This window comes from Microcaecilia unicolor, chromosome 4, assembly GCF_901765095.1.
Source record: "Microcaecilia unicolor chromosome 4, aMicUni1.1, whole genome shotgun sequence".
Classification (NCBI taxonomy): domain Eukaryota; kingdom Metazoa; phylum Chordata; class Amphibia; order Gymnophiona; family Siphonopidae; genus Microcaecilia; species Microcaecilia unicolor.
Window position 1 is genome coordinate 64450841 of NC_044034.1, and position 20135 is coordinate 64470975.

General features: G+C 40.6%; 1 protein-coding gene across 5 annotated transcripts in view; it reads right to left on the reverse strand.

Annotated features, from left to right (window-relative positions):
* The window catches only part of IFT88 (intraflagellar transport 88), a 269351-nt gene that overhangs the window by 162814 nt on the left and 86402 nt on the right, over positions 1-20135 (reverse strand). For all 5 annotated transcript variants that reach the window (XM_030200295.1, XM_030200293.1, XM_030200296.1 and 2 more), the window contains 3 exons: positions 16986-17100; positions 14868-15099; positions 8575-8645 (listed from right to left, as the gene is read on the reverse strand). In XM_030200295.1, coding sequence (XP_030056155.1) covers positions 8575-8645; positions 14868-15099; positions 16986-17100 — 418 coding nt within the window. The remainder of the gene's footprint in view (positions 1-8574; positions 8646-14867; positions 15100-16985; positions 17101-20135) is intronic.

The following is a 20135-nucleotide window of genomic DNA, read 5'->3' on the forward strand; positions in this document are numbered from 1 at the left end:
CTAAGTGGTGTAGAATGAGAAGTGAATCGATTTTTAACTCATTCCACAAGTACAAAGACTAGCAAACACTCAAGAAGCTACACGGAAATACTTTTAAAACAAATAGGAGGAAATATTTTTTCACTCAACGAATAGTTAAGCTCTGGAACTCTTTGCAGGAGAATGCAGTAACAGCAGTCAGCATATCTGGGTTTTAAAAAGGTTTAGACAAGTTGCTGGAGAAAAAAAAATCAATAGTCTGCTATTGAAACAGACATAGGGAAGCTACTGCTTGCCCTGGGATTGGTGGCAAGGAATGTTGCCACTATTTTGGTTTTCTACCAGGTACTTGTGACCTGGCTTGGCCAGCGTTGGAAACAGGATACTGAGCTAGACGGACCATTGATCTGACTCAGTATGGCTATTCTTATGTTCTCTGAAAGTCTTTTGTATTCCATACTGCTCTCAATTCCAAGAAATTTATCTGATGAAGTCTCTCCTGGGGGACCATGAACCCCAAGTGTGGAACTTATGTACATGGGCTCACCAGCTCAGATTTGAAGCACCTGTCATGAATGTCTGATATTATGAAAATTGGAAGGGAATGTACTTTGCTAGGCTGTACTGTTCACAAGGACCGAGTTGCAGAGGGGTTCCATGGCAGATTCTTTTGCTTCTTAAGATGCGTCCTTTACCAGCCACTCAACCAACTAGGGAAAAGCGAAGATACTTACCTGTAGCAGGTATTCTCCGAGGACAGCAGGCTTCATATTCTCACGTGTGGGTAGACACTGATCTGTGAAGTCCGGTCCGGCATTTATGCCTAAGTAAAAATAAGAGAGCTTTGTGAAGCGTTAGCCACGCTCCACTGCGCATCCGTGAGTGTCTTCCCGCCCGCCATGAGAACGCGGCCCTCTCAGTTTAATTGTAAAGCAAAATAATAAAATAAAATAAGGGATTGTAAGTATATGAAGCCTGCTGTCCTGAGAAGTATCTTCGCTTTCTCTGAGGACAAGCAGGCTCTCATATGCTCACGTGTGGGGAATCGCTAGCATCCAAGCTCACCCAAAACAAGAAACTGTGGTCAATTGGGCCTCGCAACAGCAAGGACATAACACAGATTAACCTGAAACTATGTACAATCTGAATGAGCGTGCAGACTGGAACAGAATAAAATGGGCCCAGGAGAGTGGAGTTGGATTCTACACACCAAACAGATTCTGCAACACTGAATGCCCAAACCAACTATCACGTCGGGTATTCTGCTCGAGGTAGTCATGAGATGTGAAAGTGTGGACTGAAGACCACGTTGCAGCCTTGCAAATTTCTTCAATGGAGGCTGACCTCAAGTGGGCTACCGATACAGCCATGGCTCTGACATTATGAGCCGTGACATGACCCTCTAGGGCCAGCCCAGCCTGGGCATAAGTAAAGGAAATGCAATCTGCCAACCAATTAGAAATGGTGTGTTTCCCAATGGCGACTCCCATCCTGTTGGGATAAAAAGAAACAAAAAGCTGGGCGCCTTCTCTGCTCCATGTAGTAGGCCAATGCTCTCTTGCAGTCCAAGGTGTGCAAGCTGCTTTCGGCAGAATGGGCATGAGGTCGGGGAAAAGAATGTTGGCAAGACAATCGACTGGTTCAGATGGAATTCCGATACCACCTTCGGCAGGACCTTAAGGTGCATGTGGAGGACTACTCTGTTGTGATGAAACTTAGTATAAAGTGCATCCACTACTAATGCCTGAAACTCACTGACCCTACGAACTGAAGTAACAGCCACCAAGAAAATGACCATCCAGGTCAAATACTTCAGATGGCAGGAATTCAGTGGCTCAAAAGGAGCTTTAACCAGCTGGGTGAGAATGATGTTGAGATTCCATGCCACTGGTGGAGGTCTGAGAGGGGGCTTTGACAAAAGCAAACCTCTCATGAAGCGAACTAAAGGTTGTCCACGCTGATAAGAAGCACTAATTGCACTAAGGTGAACCCTTATGGAGTTGGTCTTAAGACCTGACTCAGAGAAGTGTAGAAGGTACTCAAGCAGGATCCGTGTAGGACAAATAAGAGGCTCTAAGGCCCAGTTGTCACACCAGATGGCAAACCTCCTCCATTTAAAAGAACAATACCTCTTAGTAGAATGTTTCTTGGAAGCCAGCAAGACCCGGGAGACACCCTCCGAAAGACACAAGAAAGCGAATTCTAAGCTCTCAACATCCAAGCTGTGAGAGCCAGAGACTGGAGGTTGGGATGTAGAAGCGACCTCTCATTCTGAGTGATGAGGGTTGGAAAACACTCCAATCTCCACAGTTCTATCTTGTCTAGCACTGAGGCAGCCAGAGAGTCCCAATGAGATTCCATCTTGATGGGTTCAAGAGGTAAATCATTCTTATTCTAGGAAATTTCAAGCCAGAAAGCCTCGAAATTGATTTTACCTCTAGAGTGAATCGTTTTAGGAGGATTTTGGCGAGTAGGTCTACATAAGTACACATATAGCACTGTCTCCAGTAAGTAATGATCTGACCAAGCACCACATTCCAAATAGGATCATTCACTAGTTGTGAAGGAAACACTGCCAAGTCGTCAAGAGTGTGACCTTTTTCACATGTGGGGTCTGTAATCATGAAGGCCACTTCCCAGGATGATATGAAAGTTTCAAAATTTGCTGTATCGGGCTCTGCATCATCTTCCATGTGCAAGTTTAGATCGCCGAGAAAGATAACTCGGGAAAACTGACAGGGAGAATGCCATTTCCTCTGGTTTCTGCCAGAGTTGATGTCTCTGGAGTCAGTCCGACAACACTCGACTTTCTGTTCCATCGAGAGCCCTGGCCCAGGTCTGTCACACTGGCCTAAGCGGACTGGATCAGGAAGGGGTCCAGGGAACTCACTGTGATGCTGCCTCTTAATTGGCAGTCAGTTTCCTATTTTTGAGAATGATAGATTAGATTTTATTATTTGTAACCTGCCCTTATCCAGGAGGTGAACAAAAGTGATGAACATAGTAATTACATAGGTAAATAAAATTAATAAACAACACATCCAGACAGGAGTCTTCAGTGATAACAAAAAAAGAATAGTAGTCATAACAGGATTTCCTTTGCCTTCCATTCTGGTACCACCTAGGAGGCTGGGTCAGAAGTGAAACTAGAGAGTATCTTAAGACTGTCACTGTGTTGCTTCTCCTATATCTTCTCTCTCCATGGAATGGTAAATAAGCACGTTTTTCTTGCACATCACATCTGATGTCCAAAGCCTGGAGACAAATGAGTCTCCGGACACCAATTCCCATTGTACAAACTCTCAATGCTGTTTTAAAAATATCATAGGTCACTCAGACCATGTGTTTTCTGCACCCTTCCTCACTAGCAAATGGGGCTGCTTGGCCTTCTCCTGAGAGTGTGTCTGCAAACTCCCCAATAATGTGCCCAGTGTTTCACAAGTACAGATCCATGAGGAGCTGACAAGAAGCAATGCAGGAAGTGGGCACAGCAATTTTATCCCAAATGACTCCAGTATCCAAGGTTTTCTCCCAGGGGAACAAATCTCGTAACTTTTGGTTCTTTTGCGAGCAGATTATACCACCATAGACACTACTTGCTTCGTAAATCCAGCTTTTTGGACTCTACACATAATAGTTAATCCACATTCTCAGCCCTGTACATACTGTAAAATTCTCTGAAGAGGCACTGTCACAACCTTCTTAAGAGGGTCAAGGAATTGGAGAATGCCCTAGTTTCCTCCTCTAATTTAATAGAACAGCTTCAGCTATTTCACTTCTAAAATCAATGAATGAGAGCTCCTCCGGTAGAAATTTTTATCTCATCTCCTGAAGAGGAGACAGATCTGATGGTAAGCCAGTTGAACTGTTTTCAGAGAATACATCTGAGTCAGAACCTGAAAAATATTCCAAGGGAGAAGTCTGGGTCTCTCTCTGTCTGTCCTAACCTACTGACATCAGCATTGGGAATAGGCATGAGCATCAAGACACCAAAGATCTCCAATGTCTCAGTGAAGCCTCCTACACAGAGTGCACCGTTCACCCAACATTGAGCATCAATAGAGGCAATCAGGACTGGTCATCATCCAAATCCTGCCCAAAGAGGAGGAAGAATTCATCCAATGCAGCTCCTGGACCTTGAAGACTGATGCTTCAACGCTGATGGATCAGAATCTCAGCACTAAAAATATGCTTTCACAGCTTTTCAATCATAAAGACTTCTATTAGACATCTGTGAACATAATTTACAACGAAAGGGATTCTGGTTGGACCTTAGGCATTACAGGAACCAGTTACAGTGTAGATATTTGTAATGGCTATGTTCACTGGATACACTTTTTAAAGCCCATAGAGGCTTTTTTTTTCTGGGGCATCTTGTCTGTAAAATTAAATGACTCAATTTTGAAAATACATACCCTGACCAGGAACCAAGAATCCTCAAATTGAGACCTACAGCTGGCTATGGGGGGAAAAAAAACCCAAATGAAACTCAAAAACAACTGAAAAACTAAGCTAAGACACTAATGATGACAACATGACAGCAACAGGACATGAGAAAATTTACAAAACGCAATTTTAGCATGTAAAGATTAAGATTAAGGTGGTCTTGAATGACAGCAACAAGCAGTGATGTGTGGTGAAGTGAGTCAAAAGCTTTTATGACGTACTACGCTGCAGAAGATTTCCCACATGGGCTCCATCTGTGACATCACCAGTACTATGAGGGCATTCAATTCTGCTTGTCCTCAGAGAATGTAAGTCCCTATGAAACTCTACAAACCACTGTCCAGTATCAGGTGTCTGGAGTACATCCTGACCACGTTTATTCTTTATCCTAAGAATATGGTTCCTTGTCTTCCACATTTAATTTTTCACCAATAGTCAACTTGTCTTATTGCCATACTCAAAATAGGCTTGTTTAATTCTTCTTAAGTTATAATAGATTTCCTTAAACTCAAAGGCTTGAATTTTCCCTTGTTCTCCTTCCAAATATCGTCATCTTACTCGTATCTCTTCCCTTTCATGTTCTTTATCCAGTGAGACTCTAAACATAAGCAACTGCCCTTTTTTTTTTTCGTTCTTGCACCCTCTTCTTTTTTGCTGAAATTGCTATAAGTTTACCTAGGATCACTGCTTATAAGCAGTCTAAAATTACCCCTGAATATGCTCCAAAGAACGGATCATCTTCAAAATCTGCACCTTAGTCCACAAAATCATATACGGCGTTGTCCCAGGATACATGATAGATCTTATTGATCTACCAACAAGAAACAAAGTCAGACTGTCAAGATCCTAATTAAACCTACACTACCCAAATTGCAAAGGACTGAAATACAAAACAACCTACGCATCTGGCTTCTCCTACATAAGCGCACAACTATGGAATGGCCTCCCAAAAGCCCTGAAAACAATCCACGACCACCTGAACTTCAGGAAATCACTAAAAAACAACCTCTTCAAACAGGCCTACCCCAACGACCCCACGTAAACCTCTTCACCCAGCAACACAGCATGACTTTGACCGTACTGGACAACACGCAATCTTCATCCCTCCCGACCATCCACATATACCTCATACGATCACTTTTCAACCTTGTACTTGTTATCAACTGACTGGGCAAACATAGTAACATAGTAGATGACGGCAGAAAAAGACCTGCACGGTCCACCCAATCTGCCCAACAAGATAAACTCACATGTGCCATTTTTTGTGTATACCTTACCTTGATTTGTACCTGTCTTTTTCAGGGCACAGACCGTATAAGTCTGCCCAGCACTATCCCCGCCTCCCAACCACCAGCCACGCCTCCCACCACCGGCTCTGGCACAGACCGTATAAGTCTGTCCAGCACTATCCCGAACCACCAGCCCTGCCTTCCACCACCAGCTAAGCTTCTGGGGATTCCTTCCTTCTGACGGTACTATGTAAGCCACATTGAGCCTGCAAATAGGTGGGAAAATGTGGGGTACAAATGCAACAAAATAAATAAATATCATTATCTGTGAGATTACCGATGCATCATTTAAAAGACTATCATTTAGCCTCCAATATCTTTGTCCATGCTCTCTCTACTGTACCCCAAGTTCCACCTAGACCGAAGCATGGTCTGCTCATGTTATGCTCTCTGTAGTCACACCTTATTTTTTTTTGTACCATCGCCTCTCTACCAATATCATATTTATTCTCAAATAAGTGTTATGTAGCTCAGAAAAGGTGTTATTCTTTAGTTTTTGGATTATAAAATCTCCAAGTACCAATTTAAAGATAACTAGCATATTCTTCAATTTAATCTCAGCCAAACTGTGCATCCTGTTTTATTGACTTGAAGGAGTTATCCAGTTTAGCGTTTGTTGTTAGATTAAAATACCTTACAAAGCAACCAACCACTGTAGTGAAGCAATATATATATTCACAAAACCAAATATTGCTACATATACAAAAGCAAGGAAAATGAGACTTCAGAACAAAACTGTTGCCTTATTGCTTATCAATCGCTGCTAATCAAACAAAACATGTTTTAGTGGTCGAGAATATTTTTACGGAGTGTAGTATTTCCTGCCAAGTTTAATGCTTACAATACATTACAGGATTCCACAACACATTTTCTAGCAGAGTTTTCTTGCTCATACACAGGACTGAGGAAGGCCAGTTGACCGAAACATGGCCATGTCGAGTCTTTGTTGTTGGACAATAAACTTTTAAATTCTAAAGCATTGTAAACATGTTTTGAGTCACCTTCACTGTTTTCTGTGTCATATCCATGCTTTGTCCATACGCTGTTTTGTGGAATACCACTTTCTTTACCATTCTTCTATCTGAACTAAGCTCATAACTCATCTGCTTGTTGTCTTGTAGAAAGTGGTCTTGGGCCCCTGCGTGTTGTTCTTTAAGTGGAGGTGCAGCCTCTTGCTCCCTTCTGTCTGCTGTTGCCATTTTGATTTCTTATGCTATTGATTGATTTGTATTGGCTGCTTCCTCCACTAATAACAAATATTATTCCAAAGGGAAGAGTCAATTGTACCTGATATTTTACCTGCTAAACTTTTGGAATTTCTACCTTTGTTTTAGCAATATTGGGAAAAGATCAGTTTATATTTCAACTACATGACCTTCCCATTTAATATCAGGTCACAGCCTTAGTTTTAGGCTGCCATCAGGATGTGTAACATTTTCTCCTCACACATTTGTTTTAATAAAAAATGTTTGGCATACATTAAAAATATTTCATGAACGCTAATCAACACACATTAAATCAATCTGCTGCAGTTACCAACATGAGAGAAAAACTGAAATTTAAGTGGAAGTGTTTTGCATATGCAGCCCCAACCTTGTCATTTCATTTCAAAATGTAATATGTATGATACCTAAAGTAGGAAAGCAAGTAAAGCCTGAATACATTTTCAAAGCATTTAATAAGTTTTTAGATTTAGTACAATGGACCTTTAGAGTACTAATCAGTAATTCACAATAAGATTGCTGTAATGAAGTTTGACTGATATATGCAAGTAGCGGTGACTGACAGAGTTTTTTAGAGCTGAAATATGGGTAATATGGAATTCCAAGGCCATGTTTATAATTTCTTTGGAATCTATTTATTTTATTTATTAGGCTTTATTTACCACCTTTTTGAAGGAATTCACTCAAGGTGGTGTACAGTAAGAATAAATCAAACATAAGCAATAGACAATTACCGCAGTACACATATTCCAATAACAATACAAAGTATGGCTTAGTATACTACTTACAATGTCAACATAATACATAAAAAACATTTTAATAGACAGCTTAGGGCAGTGTTTCCCCACATCTGGTCCCCGAGTATCTCTTGCCAGTCAGTTTTTCAGGCTATCCACAATGAATATGCATAGAAGAGATTTGCATATAATGAAGGCAGTGCATGCAAATCAAGTTCATGCATATTCACTGTGGATATCCTGAAAACCTGACTGGCAAGGAGTACTCCAGGACTGGACTTGGGAAACACTAGTGTAGGGCATAAGCAAAGATGGAACATATAGATAGGTAAGAAATGGGAGTTAGAAAATAAGGGGGCTAATGTAAAGAAAGTTGCACATGAGTCAGAGAGGTGATTAAATATCTCAGCTAGGGTAGGAGTGGATAAACATTGAATGGGACCAATGCTTGTTGGATCTGTGTGATCTTATGCACTATTTTAAAAGTTATGTACACTATTGTGACTTTAAAATGGGATGTGGTATAGAAGTTTACATGGCAAAATAAATAAATAAATAAATAGCGAAAAGATCATATGTAATATGAAAACATAACAAGGCAGTACATGATTTCTCTGGTTCCGTTTTTGATTCTTGGGTGGGATATGGAGAAAAACTACGAAAACTGAGTGGTGATTAATGTATATTGTTCTGTTAAAGATGCGATAGCTTTTTTCATGTTCTCAACATATTTGTTGATGCTTGTCAGTATTTCTACCATCAATAAAAACTTAACTCCAAAGGAATATAAGATGAATGTAAAAAGAAATAAAGGTAAGTGTAGATGGCAGTAGGATCACTATTTTAATAACACAAGGAATTAAAATGCAATAATTATCCTAATTAAAAGTAGAGATTTACCTGTCACGTTCCATCTGCCTTAGATTATCATTTTTAATAGCTTCAATCACTAGGTTAGTATGAGGGTCATCCTAAAATTAAAGCATAAAAAAACACAAAAAGATTCCTGCATGACTAAAAGCATTTTAAAAAAATAACAGCTATTTAAAGGAGAAACTAGATCTTACATACTAACTTTCTGTCCTTTAATCGCACCAGTCCAGTCTAGAACCTGTGGGTTATGTCATTACCCAGCAGCAAATGGAGACGGAGAAGAAAAGCTGAGAGCTCTGAACCTGTGCAGCTATTTCAATTGACAAAACAATGGTACAGGTAAGTTGTAGTGTCCCAACTACTACTTTTTCTTTCTTTCTTTCTTTTTTTTAATCTGCAACTTGAGAAGAATTTAACACTTGGTAAACAACACATGGAGTAGGACGATCATCATTTCAAGTGTGCTTAGGACCGCTGATGTGTTAAGGATGGTCACTGGACAGTTTTGGTGGGAATAAATGAAAGAAAATTAGCAGGTAACATCTAATTTCTCCTTCCTTGCACCCTCACCAGACCAGACCCTATGTGAGCTAGGAAAGAATTTCATAAGATGGGTGAGACCTCAAAGATTACATTCTTTATCATACTGGTTTACATCTCACAAAATGGTGCTTAACCCAGTCAAGACAATGGCATGTTGAATTTCCGGCATGCTACCTGCTCCATCTGCTCCTCTTTCCCTGTTCAATGTCTCAATCATGCCTGTGAATTCATTTCAGTACTTGGGTGTACTATACATTCTAGACTTTCCTTTGATCTTCAGGTCTCTACAGTTGTCAAGAAAGGGTTCTATTGGTTACACCATCTCCGGTCCATTAGTTATTTTCTTGATTTCACATCCCTTCATACCCTTATTCATGCATTTGTTATCACAAGACTTAACTATTGTAATTCTATTCTCTGTGGCATCTCCTCTTCTCTTCTATGTTGCTTGCAGATTCTACATAATTCCGCCACACACTTTCTATGTAAGGCTAGAAAATATGATCACGTTACCCCTCTTTTTCTCCGTTTACACTGGCTTCATACCCAACATCAGCATGTGTTTAATTTTCTTTGCTCAACTCACAAACCCTCCACCTGGGCACTCCAGCATATCTTTCCTCAGTTATAATTCCATATACCCCTTCCCGTGCATTAAGCTCCCTAGATTTCTACCGCTTGGTACTCCCCTCCTAGAACTGCTCATTATGAAACTACTCACTCCTCTGTCTTCTATTTTCTTGCTCCTTCTCTCTGGAACTCTCTTCCTTCTTATATCTGATCTGAGCTTTCCTTTGTTAAGTTTAAAGCCCATTTATAAACCTATTTTATTGACATGGCTTTTAAGCAGTATGAGTGACTTTAGGGTGAGGAAAGCTGTTCGGTACCAACAGTTCATTTTAAGCTCCATGAACTCTTTCTATGTTGTACAATTGATTGACTCTTGTATGTTTGGTCTTTACCTTTTTTTTTTTTTTATCAGATATTGGCATTCCTTTCAATTTTAATTTCATTTTATTATTTTTATTATTGTTAGCCATCGTGGCCTGCAACCAGAAACAGCAGGGTATCAAAAATTTTAATAAACGAACATCTAAGATCAAAAGGCAGGAAGACGTACGGAGTTCCCAAACTGTCCAGTGCTACAGCAACATGTCCAGATCTTTGGACCCCTTCTCCTTACAATGACTCTTGTTGCCTTGAGACCCACTCAAGAAAAAGATCCAGGTGTTGTTGCAGATAATATGTTGAATTCTTCTGCTCAGTGTGCAGCGGCGGTCAGAAAAGCAAACAAGATGCTAGGAATTATTAGGAAATGGATGAAGAATAAGACCGAAAATACTATAATGCCTTTGTATCTCTCCATGGTGCGACCACACCTTGAGTATTGTGTACAGTTCTGGTCGCTGTATCTCAAAAAAATATTGCGGAATTAGAAAAGGTTCAAAGAAGAGCAACCAAAATGATAAAGGGGATGGAACTCCTCTTGTATGAGGAAAGGCTAAAGAGGTTAGGACTCTTCAGCTTGGAAAAGAGATGGATGAGGGGAGATACAAAATCCTGAGTGGTGTAGAACGAGTATAAGTAAATTGATTTTTTACTTGTTCCAAAAGTACAAAGAATAGGGGACACTCAAGGAAGTTACATGGAAATACTTTTAAAACAAATAGGAGGAAATATTTTTTCACTTAACGAATAGTTAAGCTCTGGAACTCTTTGCCAGAGGATGTAGTAACAGGAATTTGTTCTCTTGATGGAGAAGCTTACAGTGTATAAGAACACAATACAAAAATTTCAGAAATGTTGGTCTTCCGTCTCTAAAGATCTCTTAAATAAATCTTTAAGAGGTCCCGCCAGGACCTCTCTGAACTCCCTCAGTATTCTGGGATGTATCCAATCCAGTCCCATAGCTCTGTCCACCTTCAGATTCTCAAGCTGTTTATAACATTTCTTCTGTAAATGGCGCAGTATCCACTCCATTCCCAGATATTCCCTCGGCAGCCAACCGTGGTCCTTCTCCAGGATTTTCCTCCATGAACACCGAAGAGAAGTAATTGTTTAGCACGTTCGCTTTATTCTCATCACTCTCCAAATAACAATTCTCATTATCTTTCAGTCTTGCAATTCCATTCCTATCTTTTCTCCTTTCTCCTTTCTCCAATATATCTGAAAAAGGTCTTGTCACCTCTCTTTACATTTTTAGCCATTTTTATTTCCCTCTTTGCTTCTTTGAGTTTAATCTGATAATCTTTTCCATGATCCTCTCATTGTGTTCTTTTGTATTTCTTGAACAAAGCCTCTTTTATTTTTTCATCCACTTGTTTGAAGAACCATATAGGCTTCCTGTTTCTCTTGTTTTTGTTTACTTTCCTTGCATAAAGATCAGTCACCATATTTATAGCAGCCTTTAGTTTTGACCACTGATTTTCCACTTCTCCTACGCCTTCCCATGCCAACAGCTCCTTCTTCAGGTATTCCCCCATTTTATCAAAATCAGTACGTTTGAAATCCAGTACTTTGAGTTTTGTGTGTCCACACTCCTCCTTTGCCCTTATATCAGACCATATTGTGTGATGATCACCATTACACAGGTGGCCACCCACCTGGATATTGGAAACACTTCCTCCATTCATGAGCACTAGATCCAGCATCGACCCTTCCCTCATGGGTTCCATCACCATTTATCTGAGCCAGTGGCGTTCCTGGCCTGGATGGCACCCGGGGCGGAGCGCCGATGCGCCCCCCCCCCCCCCCGCTAGATGAAACCTCCCCCCCCCCTCCAGCGAAATGACACCCCTCCCCTGCAGAGGGAGCTGCAGCGAACGAACAAAGTTTAGCGAACTCGGAGGAGCAGGCGCGCACCGCGGCACCCCGCAGCGGCGTGCACCCGGGGCGTACCGTCCCCCCCTTGGTACGCCACTGATCTGAGCAACGCTCTTTGACAGGCATCCACAATTTCCCTACTTCTTTCTGATTCTGCAGACAGGACGTTCCAATCCACATCAGACAAGTTGAAATCTCCCAACAGTAGTAGAGCCTCCCCTTTCATACCAATCTTTTGAATATTTTCTATCAGATCCTTGTCTAGCTTCTCCGTTTGTGCCGGAGGTCTGTAGATAACCCCCGTGTGGATACAGGTTCCATCTTCTCTTTCCAGGATGATCCATAAAGTTTCTTCCTTCCCCCAGGTTCCCCGCATTTCAGCTGCTCCGATATTGTCTCTTACATACAGTGCCACTCCTCCACCGCTTCGGCCCTCTCTATCCTTCCTAAAAAGATTACAGCTCGGTATGGTCACATCCCATTCATGGGCATCATTGAACCACGTCTCTGTAATGGCAACAATTTCTAAGTTTTCTTCAAACATCAGGGCTTGCAAGTCTTGAAACTTTTCACTTAGACTACGAGCATTTGTGCTCATTGTTTTCCATGTGCTTAATGAGTTTAGGTGGTTTTCTATATTTAGATGACCTTTCCCTCTGCCATCATGTTTATTCTGGGGCTGACTTTCTAAATTCCCTTGTTTCCTTTTGTCACCCCCACCCTCTAGTTTAAATGTCTAGAAACATACTGTATGAATTTCTCCCCAAGGATCCTTTTTCCTGTCACAGAAAGATGTAACCCATCATTACAGTGGAGCCTGTTATTCTTCCACATATTACCCCATGCTCCTATGTATCTAAAACCTTCTTCTTTACACCAAGACTCAAGCCACTTATTGAATTCCACTGTTTTGCGTAGTCTTTCCTCTCCCTTCCCCAATGTAGGAATTACTTCAGAAAAAGCCACAGTCCGAACCAAAGATTTCAGTCCGTCCCCAAGCTTCTGGAACGCTCTCTGTGCTGTAAATCGCTATTGTTGACCAGGGCATTTGTCCCCAGGTGACTTACAACATCAGTATGAAGTCTTGCTCTCTTCTCGGATCACTTTAAGTATCTGGTCAGTACATCTGGTAGCTGAAGATCCTAGAAGGCATTTCACTACGTTGGAACCCTTGAACTGTGTTCCTAAGTTAATGCCTCTGATAATGGAGTCTCCGAGCAGTAAGAATTTTCTGCTATTCACAAATCTGTCATTGTTTAAGAGATATTTCTTGGGTTGTGCTACTTTCATTGCCTCGGGTTCCACCTCAGTACTTCTTTTTTTCAGCATCATAATGATGCAACACAGCAAAAGAATTTGAGAGGGGCAAAGGTTGGGAGGGTGAGTGCTTCTGTGTCATAGATCTTAGTCTTCCAGAGCCTACTGTGACCCATCTATTCCTCTGCTGTCAGTGGTGTTCCTAGGGGGGCTGACACCAGGGGCGGATCGCCGATGCACCCCGCCCCCCGGCGAAAGAACCCCCCCCCCCCCGCGTGCACGCCGCGGGGGGGGGGGGGGTGCCGCGCGCCTGCCGGCTCTTCGTTTTCATGCTCCCCTGTTCAGGGACAAAGGGAGCATGAAAACGAAGAGCCGACAGGCACGCGGCGTGCACTCGGGGCGGACCCCCCCCCCCCCCCCCCCGGTACGCCGCTGTTTCATTCTCTGTGGCAGTGGTGCTGGTAAGTTGGCTGGGAATTGAGTAATCCTGGATGCTTCTTGAATTGTAGCTAATTCCTTCTTGAGTCTGTTGATCTCAAAGCTGATAGTTAGAGACAGATAGGACAAGCTCTAAGGTTCCAGATAGTTTGCCTTAGGACTAAAGCAAAACACGTATTGCACTGAATGAGGGACAAATTGATGTGATTCACAAGTGTGAAAAGGCGAACTATGACAGGGGATAACAAGGAGTAGGAAGATATTTGTCCCTTGATTGTCCTATATAAAGGGAGTTCACCTAGGGGTGGGTAGAACTATAGAGTCAGACCCTCTGCAAGTGAAAAGTCAGGGGTTTTTTTCTTTTTAAATAGGCTAGAATAGGAGGAGTTAAAGTCAGCAGTTTATCAGGAACATATTAAGAGCAGAACATTGATAACATCAGTTTACAATCAAACCAAGTCTGAAAATGCCCTGCTTAGCTCAGACAGCTCTCAAGGTAAATTCTTTTTCTTTTACCACGTATCTGTATACAATTGTCCTCCTCCAGATCCTCCAGAGGCAAACAGTCTATGAGCCACCAGATGCTATGTAACCAAACTGATTGAATTAAGTCTTTGGCACGGAAGATTCAAAACACAATTCTAATGAATGCACCTTTAAGACAGACACCAGATTCTATGTAACCAAATTGATTGGATTGTCACTTGGCACAGTTTCAAAACACAGTTCCTATGAAAGCACCTTTAAGACAATTCCAGCATAAAAATATGAAATCGCTAGCACAGAAGTTCAATAAAAGCACCTTTAAGACAATACCAGAATAAAAATATGAAATCACTAGCACAGAAGTTCAATAAAAGCACATTTAAGACAATACCAGTATAAAAATATAAAATCACAATGCAAGAACAATTTTAAGTTATAGGCAATAGGATGAAGACAGATTAGAAGAGGTCGGACCCTCTGCAAGTGAAAAGATGTTTGTTTTTTTTAATAGGCTAGAATAGGAGGTAGAGTCAGCAGTTTATCAGGAAGATATTACCTGATATCTTCCTTATAAACTGCAATCAGGTACACAACATTTGTATGTAGCACGTGTTGTTAAATTATTTCTGTTTAACAAGAGTAGACAGGCTTATTTTGTTATATATAAAAAATATAAAACAAGTTTACATTAACAAAATCCATAACGATCTTTTCAGGTAATTTCTTAATGTCAGACAGGTAGGAACTTCCATAAGGGAACAAAATTCACTTACATTAGAAGAAATATATTTATCATCATCATCAAGTCCCAGTGGAACACTAATTAGTTTCTGAAAAGCTTTTTTCATTTTTTCTCGGTCTCCAATAGCATAATAACAAAGAATCAAGTTGAAGCCAGCCTTCACATTTGGAGATTCACTCATGATGTGCTCAAAAGAATTAACTGCATCAGAGTACTGGCCAGTTTTAACAAATGCAACTCCAATATTCTGCATTATTTTAATCCTAATAAGAGAACAAGAACAGATAATTTTACATTTAATTAGTTGTGTTTTCCAAATTTAACCCAGATTTCAATCAGGTATACATGTTACTCCCTTATTTATGTAAGCTTTAAGTCTAAGTTGTACCTGAAGGAATGCAGGTCAAGTTTTAAGTTTATTGAGATTTGTTATACCACCTGTTGGTATGCCATCTGGATGGGTTAAAATACCTTCTAAATAAAATACAGAATAACAGACTGAAATTGAAATATACACTATGCATACAGGAAAGCAATAGTATAAGGGCCCTGTTTACTAAGCTGTGTTATAGGTGCGATAGCATCTTTAACGCACGTTAACCATCTACACGCCTACAATATCCCTGATAGGCGCCTACACAGTTAGTGCACGTGCTAATTGTAGGTACATTAAAAACGCTAACACGCCTTAGTAATACATTAAAACGCTAACACGCCTTAGTAAACAGGGCTCTAAGTAATTTATTGATGCTTCCAGATTCCAAACCCTCCCATGTTTCATGGCTGCAAAACAAGCCAATGGAAGTGGCCAAAGGGCCAAAGTTTTCCAGGAAGAAATGGGTCTTTAAATTGGCTTTAAACCTCTAAAGAGAGAATTCTAGTCTTAGGTGGTGGGGCAGGTTATTCATAATGATGGCCCTGCTGCATAAAAAATAGGGGAGGATCAATCAAATTCCAACACAAGGGTAAACAAAAAAAGTACTTTATTTGACAAAACTTAAAAAAAAGACTCAACACTGATCTGCGTTTCGGCGCTAAAATGCCTGCTTCAGGAGTCAACAAGTATCGGTATAGTGGTTCAAAGGAAGGTACAAAAGAACATTAATCTCAATTTCATACAGAAAAGTCCAACCTCTTCAACAGATGCCGCAACGATCAAAGTATGTACTTTGGAACCGTGAAAAAGCAGCATGGCTTTGAGAAACCAAAATTGGTAGATTAACATTCTTTTGAACCATTATACCGATACTTGTTGACTCCTGAAGCAGGCATTTTAGTGCCGAAATGCAGATCTGCGTCGCCTTTTTTAAGTTTTGGCAAATTGTTTTTTTTTAATTTTTTATTTATTTTTTTTAATTTCCATTTTGCTCATACCTTTTTCAGTAGTAGCTCAAAGTGAGTTACATTCAAGCACACTGGATATTTCTCTTTCCCAGGAGGGCTCACAATCTAAGTTTGTACCTGAGGCAATGGAGGGTTAAGTAACTTGCCCAAGATCACAAGGAGCGGCAGTGGGATTTGAACCTTTGGATTGCAAGACCGGTGCTCTAGCCACTAGGCCACTCCTCCACTCCAATAAATAACCTTTTTATTTACCCTTGTGTTGAAATCAGATTGGTCCTCCCCTATTTTTTTTTTTTTTTTTTTTGCTGTGTTCATTTGCGTTAGGAGAAGATTATTTTGTGTTCTTGCCTACTACAGTACAAACAGAATGATGAATGGTATCCAGTCTAACATGACAAAAGGAAGGAACAACTAAAAGATTCCTTTGGGCAGACTGAAGCAAGCATGAGTATGAAATCAGTAGTCGTGAGAGAAAATGAGTTATTCCTAATATATTTTATTTATTGGGATTTTATTAACCGTTTTTATGAAGAGATTCACCCAAGGAAGCATACAGCAGTTTAACATAACAAACTTACAATTTTATTAACATGAATGAAACAGAGCCAAGATTTTGAAATGAATTCTAATAGAAAACAGGCAACCAATGACTTGCCCAACATCATACATAGCATCAGTGGACAGAAACAATATTTGAACCTAGTGGTTAGAGCAGCAGGTTCTCAGACTGCTGCTCTACTAGGCTCCACTTCTTGAATCACCGCTACATGAAAATTAGCTACACCATGTATGGAAACAAACTCACCTCATCTCATTATACGCACTTGGAATCTGATCCAGAGCCATTCGATAAAATTTAATTGCTTTTGAGTAGTTTCCCTGTTTTAAGTATATATTTGCCATATTCACTTTGAGTCTCCCTAGAATGTAAACAGAGAGAATGAACTACACATCATGCCAAAGTTCCATATTTGCTGTAATACTGGAAGTTTACAGGACTCAATCTGTGACAATGGCAAGGTTTCAGAGACTTGAATGAGTCCGTGCTGCAGGGCTTATTTACTAGCACACAAAAAGTGCTTAACAAACAAAGAAAAAAAAAGCTACTGTAGAATCAAGACAGAATATTAATTTCCATGTTAAACACCTAATACAGCATTTTATTTTATTTTTCTAATTATAACAGAACATAACATTGTTCCTTTGATGCAGTCAGGAAACGGCAACATACATCTACAGCCATTTTCCAGTATCACCTCACACCCCCTCCTTCTTATGCCATCTATCACTCCCTTTTAATTTTGAATAAATCCACATCCCTAGGCCTCAGATTTTCCCCCCATACCCCCTCCCTTATCCTTTCCCCCTTTACAAGCTCAGCTCACTAATCTTCAGATATGCTACACCTGTTGTGTAATCTTTGTTTCAAATATACCTAGCAAACGGAGCCCATATGTCATCAAAGTTTTGGTTTCTTTCACAATATAAAGCTTTTATTTTTTCTATTAGGTGCACACTGTTCATTCTTCCAACCCACTGCTCCAGGCCTGGAGGCTACATTAGTTTTCAGCCTCAGGCTCTCTTGAATGTGACTCCAATCACACATATTCATATTAATACCCCTTCTTATCTTTCCTCCTCATACTTACCCATCCCAGCATTTCTGCTTTACAATCTAATGTAAATTGCTCTCCTACCATTATCTGGATTGCACCACTCACTCGCACCATTTGACACGCAACATAACTTAATTTCAATACCTCACTTTACACTAATAACTAATATTGTTTATATTTATTACTCTCATAAATACTTATTGGCAATTGTTAATTGAAAATAATATTTCCATAATGTCTAACTGATGGATCAGTGACCTGCCACTAAGGGAACTTCCTAAGCATAAAAGTTCTAGAATCTAACAGTGCTTTGTAACCATCTGTTCGCTCTGTCAGGTCCTTTATGACCTAGATCTATAGAGCACAGTGCGTTCACTTTTGTAAAGGCTGATGGCTGAGCTGTGTGAATCCATGAAAACGTTACCTATTTATTTATTTATTGCATTTGTATCCCACATTTGCAGGCTCAATGTGGCTTACAGAGTCCTGTTATGGCATTGTCATTCCAGGATAGCAGATACAATTAGTGATGTACAAAGATTAAGTAAGGGAGAGGAAAGAGGAAAAGTATGAGTCAGGTAAATATAAAAAGTAGACTTTCATAACTGGGTAGGTTGGCAAGGTAATTTAGTAAGGCTATGGGTTCTCTTTGTAGGCTTTGTTGAAGAGATATGTCTTCAGAGCTTTGTGAAAGTTGGTTATTTCGTCAATAAATTTCAAGGCAGTAGGTAGTGCATTCCACAACTGCGTGCTCGTGTATGAGAAGGTAGTGGCATGTATCAGCTTGTATTTTAGTCCTTTACAGCTGGGGAAGTGCAGATTGAGAAATTTGTGGGATGATCTTTTGGCGTTTCTGGGAAGCAGGTCCACGAGGTTTAGCATGTAGGTTGGGACGTCTGCGTGAATAATTTTGTGTACAATCGTGCAAAACTTGAACGCGATGCGTTCCTTAAGTGGGAGCCAGTGGAGTTTCTCTCTTAGGGGTTTTGCACTTTCGTATTTAGTTTTTCCAAATATGAGTCTGGCGGCGGTAATCTGGGCTGTTTGGAGTTTTTTGATAGTCTGTTCTTTGCAGCCAGCGTACAGTGTGTTGCAGTAGCCCATACGCCAAGCCCCCTTCCTGCCCATCTTTAAATCCTTGCTCAAAGCCCATCTCTTCAATGTCGCCTTCGGCACCTAACCACTTTACCACTATTCAGGAAATCTAGACTGCCCCAACTTGACATTTCGTCCTTTAGATTGTAAGCTCCTTTGAGCAAGGACTGTCCTTCTTTGTTAAACTGTACAGCGCTGCGTAACCCTAGTAGCGCTTTAGAAATGTTAAGTAGTAGTAGTAGTAGTTATTACCATTGACTGTATCAGGGTCCGGAAGATGTATCTCGGAAGGAAAGGTTTTACTCTTTTGAGTTTCCACATGGAGTGGAACATTTTTTTCATCGTATTCTTCACATGGGCATCGAGTGTGAGGTTTTAATCAATGGTAACTCCAAGAATTTTCAGATTTTGTGAGACAGGAAGAGAGCAGTATGGTGTGGTTATGGTGGTGAAGTTGTTTGTGTTATGTTGTGAGGTGAGTACAAGACATTGTGTCTTTTCTGCGTTAAGTTTTAGCTGAAATGCATCCGCCCAGGAGTGCATGATTTGGAGGCTTTGGTTGAGCTCGTTGGTGATTTCATTTAGATCATGTTTGAACGGGATGTAAATCGTGACATCGTCTGCATATATGTAGGGGTTGAGGTTTTGACTGGCTAGTAATTTGGCTAAAGGTATCATCATTAGGTTAAAGAGGGTTGGTGAGAGGGGAGATCCTTGGGGGACTCCACATTCAGGTAGCCGTGGGGCTGATATGTCCGCGTTTGTTGTTACTTGGTATGATCTTGTGGTCAGGAATCCTCTGAACAATTTGAGAACTGTACCTCCCACTCCGAAGTATTCTAGTATATGTAATAGTATTCCATGATTAACCATGTCGAAGGCACTGGACATGTCGAATTGTAGGAGGAGTATGTTGTTGCCGGTTGCAATTGCTTGTTTGAATGAGTTCATTGCAGATACTAGAACAGTTTTGGTGCTGTGATTCAATCGAAATCCTGATTGAGACTCGTGCAGAATTGAGTGTTTATTTAGGTATTCAGTAAGTTGTTTCGTCACTATGCCCTCCATGAGTTTGGTTATGAGCGGAATAGATGCTACTGGGCGGTAATTGGTTAGGTCCATTGTGCTTTTCTTAGCATCTTTAGGCAGAGGAGTAAGTAAGATGTTTCCTTTATCTGTGGGAAAGAGACCATTTTGAAGCCTGTGGTTTACGTATTTCATGAGGTCTGCTTTGAATTGTTTAG